The sequence below is a fragment of the Gavialis gangeticus genome, unplaced genomic scaffold (assembly GCF_001723915.1).
Source record: "Gavialis gangeticus isolate Ggan-Ray unplaced genomic scaffold, GavGan_comp1, whole genome shotgun sequence".
Lineage (NCBI taxonomy): Eukaryota > Metazoa > Chordata > Crocodylia > Gavialidae > Gavialis > Gavialis gangeticus.
In genome coordinates this window covers 7,030,980-7,035,368 of record NW_017728996.1, presented here as the reverse complement: position 1 = coordinate 7,035,368, position 4,389 = coordinate 7,030,980, and the positions used below count along the sequence as shown (strand labels likewise).

General features: G+C 48.5%; 1 protein-coding gene across 1 annotated transcript in view; it reads right to left on the bottom strand.

Annotated features, from left to right (window-relative positions):
• IGDCC3 (immunoglobulin superfamily DCC subclass member 3) overlaps positions 1-4,389 on the bottom strand; it is a 217,985-nt gene that overhangs the window by 5,692 nt on the left and 207,904 nt on the right. Inside the window, exons 10-11 of the mRNA XM_019503975.1 lie at positions 3,116-3,304; positions 2,724-2,828 (exon numbers count right to left, since the gene is read on the bottom strand). Coding sequence (XP_019359520.1) covers positions 2,724-2,828; positions 3,116-3,304 — 294 coding nt within the window. The remainder of the gene's footprint in view (positions 1-2,723; positions 2,829-3,115; positions 3,305-4,389) is intronic.

Here is a 4,389-nt window from a genome sequence, read left to right as displayed (position 1 = left end):
GGGGGGGGGGGGGCAGGGGCTGAACAGTGCCTGAGGAGAGATTGGTCTCAGCCCCCTGCCCTGCTTCACCTCCACCCCACACAGACACAGAGAGGAGAGCTGAGGCAACAGGGTTGAGAACCTTGCTGGCTAAGGCCTCTTCTTCTCTCCTGAGGCCCCTCTTACGGGAATCATGACCTGGGACCAGGGAAGGACATATAGTGCACTTATTCCACCTGGCTCATTCTCTCCTCTGGCTTGGCACCAGAGGGTACTTATCCCCTCCCTGGGTGAGGAGTCTGGAGGCAGGGGTGGCCATCCTTTGTGCCAGCTGTGGCCAGCAGCCCTGTTATACTCTGAACAGGAGTCAAGTCGATGGATATCCATGGTAACGTCCTGGGTGATGGCTGACAGCAGCTTTTGACACGGTACTTTCAGGGAACAGAATGGGATCGAGCTGCCAAGTGGAGTATGTGTTTTATTGAAATCCAAAGTCAATAGCTGCCACGGGCAGGGAGCAGAATAACCCTCCAAATGGATGATATCCATGCTCTGTCCTCAGGGTACCAAGTGAGCCAATTTAACCACGTCCCAGACCTCACGGAGGAGAAAAACACCCCTTCCCAAACAGTTTCGATGGAAATCAGGCATGTTCCCAAAAATCCCTGCTGTACCACGTGCAGCTCCTTGACAGGCAATGCATCCTTCCCCCTTTCCTTTGTGCTGTAGGTGATGGAAGGGCCTTTCATCTGAGCTAATTCATAAGACTCTGCTGCAATCTGGCAGTTCTGGTCTATTGTAACAAAAGCTTTCAGCCTATTCTCCTGAGACAAGCAATTTGCTTTAAAGGCAGAGCCTGCCTCTCTGATCCCTAATGCTGTGTTCAGATGAAAAGTGAAAGGATAACATACAATTATTTTGCCTTTCCACCTGGGGATTTGTAAACTTTGCATTTTCTCTGTGTCAGAGGTAGGCTGTGAATTACAGAGGAGGGAAGCAGCAGTGCTTTTGTACCGGAGCAAACCAAAGCATTGTTAGAACATCTCCCAGTATCACTATATAAACGAGGGACGCAAAGTATTAGACGGAAGCTGATGAGATTAATATTTACAGGAAAGAACGATAGTGGATGAATAACACGGTACTCTGTTTGGAGGTATTCCCAGTGGGAGGCTGGTTAAAATGACTCCAGAAGTACTGGGTACTTATACGCCTACAAGAGGAACGATCAGTCAAAATGGAGGGAAGGGAGACCTCTCACCTCCATATAACCTTACCCCAACATAATCTTTTGCTTTTTTAAAATTCCTTAAAAAAGCATATGTCTCCACCCCTCTCCCCCCCATAAACACTCAGCAAAAGTTATTTCATTCCAGCTGAAATCAGTGCAGCTTCCCTGAAAAAGAGGGACACAAGGGGTGGGAGACTCAGAGGTCTGGACACAAACACTCCTGACCTGCCACAGTGAGAAGAGAGTCCTGGAAGCAAATGAGGTGGAAAATTTGGGTTGGATCAGGACTTTCTGTCCTTGCAAGGACACTGTGGCTGTTTCTGGCCATTCCTGGGCCCCACGTGTGGAAGCAAAGGCTGGGCCAAGTCTGAGCTTGGTTCTTTGGTCAGTTTAAGCTGGTTCTGCAGTCACTTTCTGTTTGTTCACTTTGGCTGCCAAGAGAGCAAGGGACTGCCTGCAGGGGAGAGTGCAGAATAGGGGAACAGATAATGTCTGTGACAATCAAATCCTTAGAAACAACAGTGATTTATCTGCTGTTCTCACCTACACTAAAAATAAGTACTTGAATATTTAGGGAGGCAGGTCGACAAGGACCCCTTAAACTACTAGCCCATCAAACCTGACTGTGCTGTGTCCAACACACCCATTGTTCTTGTGTCTGAGGCAGGTTCTCCTCTCAGTCAGTGCAGTATAAACCTGCCTGTCTCCTCGGGGTTTGCTGAAGGTATGTCCAACGTGTATAGCTTCATACCTGTACCTATAGTTCATACCAACGGGTATAGCTTCTCTCTAGTAACAGCCAGCCTCCCTTACAGGACGCATATTTAAGGTTCTTGCTAAGGGCAGTGGGAGCTGCACATATGCAGAATTAACCCGGAGGACCGAACATACAGAAAGCTCACGCAATTTTGATGATTAAAAAAAAAAGTACTTGTCTCTGCACAGCTGCAGCTTTCAAAAGAAAGATAAGCATATTTGCTCTCTAAGCCTGTCCAGAAAGCGGTCAGCTGCATTCTTCATTTCTGGCTTCTGAAACTTGAATTTGGATGAGAAAGTTGTTATCGAGTTACCAGAGCACAGGAAACTATGTACGTTCGGCCTTTCTTTGGATCAGCAGACAGCAGACTGAATTGTTCTACTAGATCCTTTTTAATGACACTAGTGAAGGGTAGCTGGGAGCAGGCTGCGCACGGTTGGCGGGTCATGCTGGCGTTGCTTCCCCTTCTCCTTGCTAAACGGGGCAAATTGGCATTGGGAATAAACAAGGGGAAACAACCAAATTAGCCACCGGGGGGCACTGAGCCCCTACACAATCTTTCTTTAAGTTTATTTGTTGGGCTGTAAATGAAATCCTCTTAAAGGTGAAGACGCAGAGGGAGGGGTATAGAGGATTGGGTTGGGGGGGAAGCCTCTTGCTAGCTACAACTCCCATGCTCCAGAACTGGCTCCAAAACTCCTATTCAAGATAAAGTTTCACTCCCAAAAGACCAGCCGATGTGGCTTTGCCCCTTACCTGTCCTCTCCACCGTTTCTCGGAGGGACACAAAGCGAACCGTGGAATTTCCATCCCCGTGCTGGTTATATGCAAGGAGTTTGACTTCGTACACCACCAATGGGTCTGTTGAAGAGAGACACAAGGAAGAGAGTTCAGGCAGAATCGCTCCCATAAACCAACCTGCCTGTTTCGGCACGTGTCTGGGAAACAAGTGGCAACAGCCAAGCATGATGTTCCCGCTGAACTCAACAGTGAATGTGTACTGTCTGCTGTGAAGCAAGCTTGGGATCTAAAAACAAACCTGACACAGCTCTCCTACTTGCTAGAGGCCATGTATTTCACCAAGAACATGGAGGCGAATGTTCCTGTGCTAAGCAATGTAACATGGACAAGGCCTTCTTGGTACTTACCTAAGTGAGTAATGTTGTAAGACGTAACATTGCTGGGCAGTAACATTGGCCCAGTATACTGGGAGAGGTGAACTTTACGGTAGAAGAGTTTGAACCCTTCATGTTGGCCCAGCTTGATGGAAGGCTCCCAGGTGGCTTGGACAGCAGTGCTGTTAATAACTTTAATAAAGAGGGAAGGCATCGCTGGGACTGAAAGACAGAGAGAGAGAGAGAACATTTTATCACCACCTGGGTCACACCTGTGCCCTTTTAGCCCCAATATACTCTGCAGAGTACAAGACTCATGATGCATGATGCCCACTTCACTGAGGTTGCTGAGTCTGAGAGCATGACAGCTAGATTACAGCGGGAAGAGCAACTGAGAACCACCCCTGGTTTAATGGCCCTGAATTCCTCCATGAAGTTGTGAGAACTTCAAACTGTTTCCTGCTCTCAGCGTGGTGGTTGGACAAGGTAGGAGGCTACTTTGTAGATTCTGTTGCCGTTTGATTCTCAGCCCCTTAAGGTCAGGGCAGGAATGCAGCAGCCATGGAAGTGAATTTCCAGATTTCGTGATCTTCACCGTGGGGCAGCGGTGGCCTTTTAGAATGATTAGTCCCTCAGGGAGAGTGAAACTAGGAGGACGGGGCAGTGCTCTGAGGCTGATGCCTCCAAGTGAAATACATTGCAGCTGGCTGAAGATCCCAGATACCTGCGCTAGCTTAGAAGTACTTTCCATCAGTGCTGGAAGGACCTTTCTCCACAATGTTAATGAGGAAGGGAGGAAATCAGGGATTGATAAGCAAGAAATTAAGTGTTTTCAATTAAGGCAGGACATTTCTCCACATTATATCACTGCTAAATTGTATCTATTTCCAGTATGATAATCCTAGTGGGATGCACTCACCTGGCCAGAAGGCTGCACTGAGACTTTGCTGTGGGGAAGGCAATGCAGGCTCTTTCTCAGTTTTACCTACCTATTCATATGCTGTTCCCTGTGCCTTTGGGCTACAGCCAGAGCCCAGAGGAATCAATCAAAACCTCTCCACTGACATCCAAAGATTTGGATCGGGCTCCTTCAGGCCGTGAAGCAGCACTTGCCTCCCAAGAGGGGCTGGGCTGGGCTGGAAGCTACCCCAGAAGACCCAGACACATCCTGGGCACCACTGAGAGGCTGGCACTGGGGATGTTTAGGTTAGACATCAGGTGGTGCTATTTCACGGTCAGGGCGGGTAAGGTCTGGAGCCAACTTCCAAGAGAGGTGGTGCAGGCTCCTACCCTGGGGGTTTTTAAGA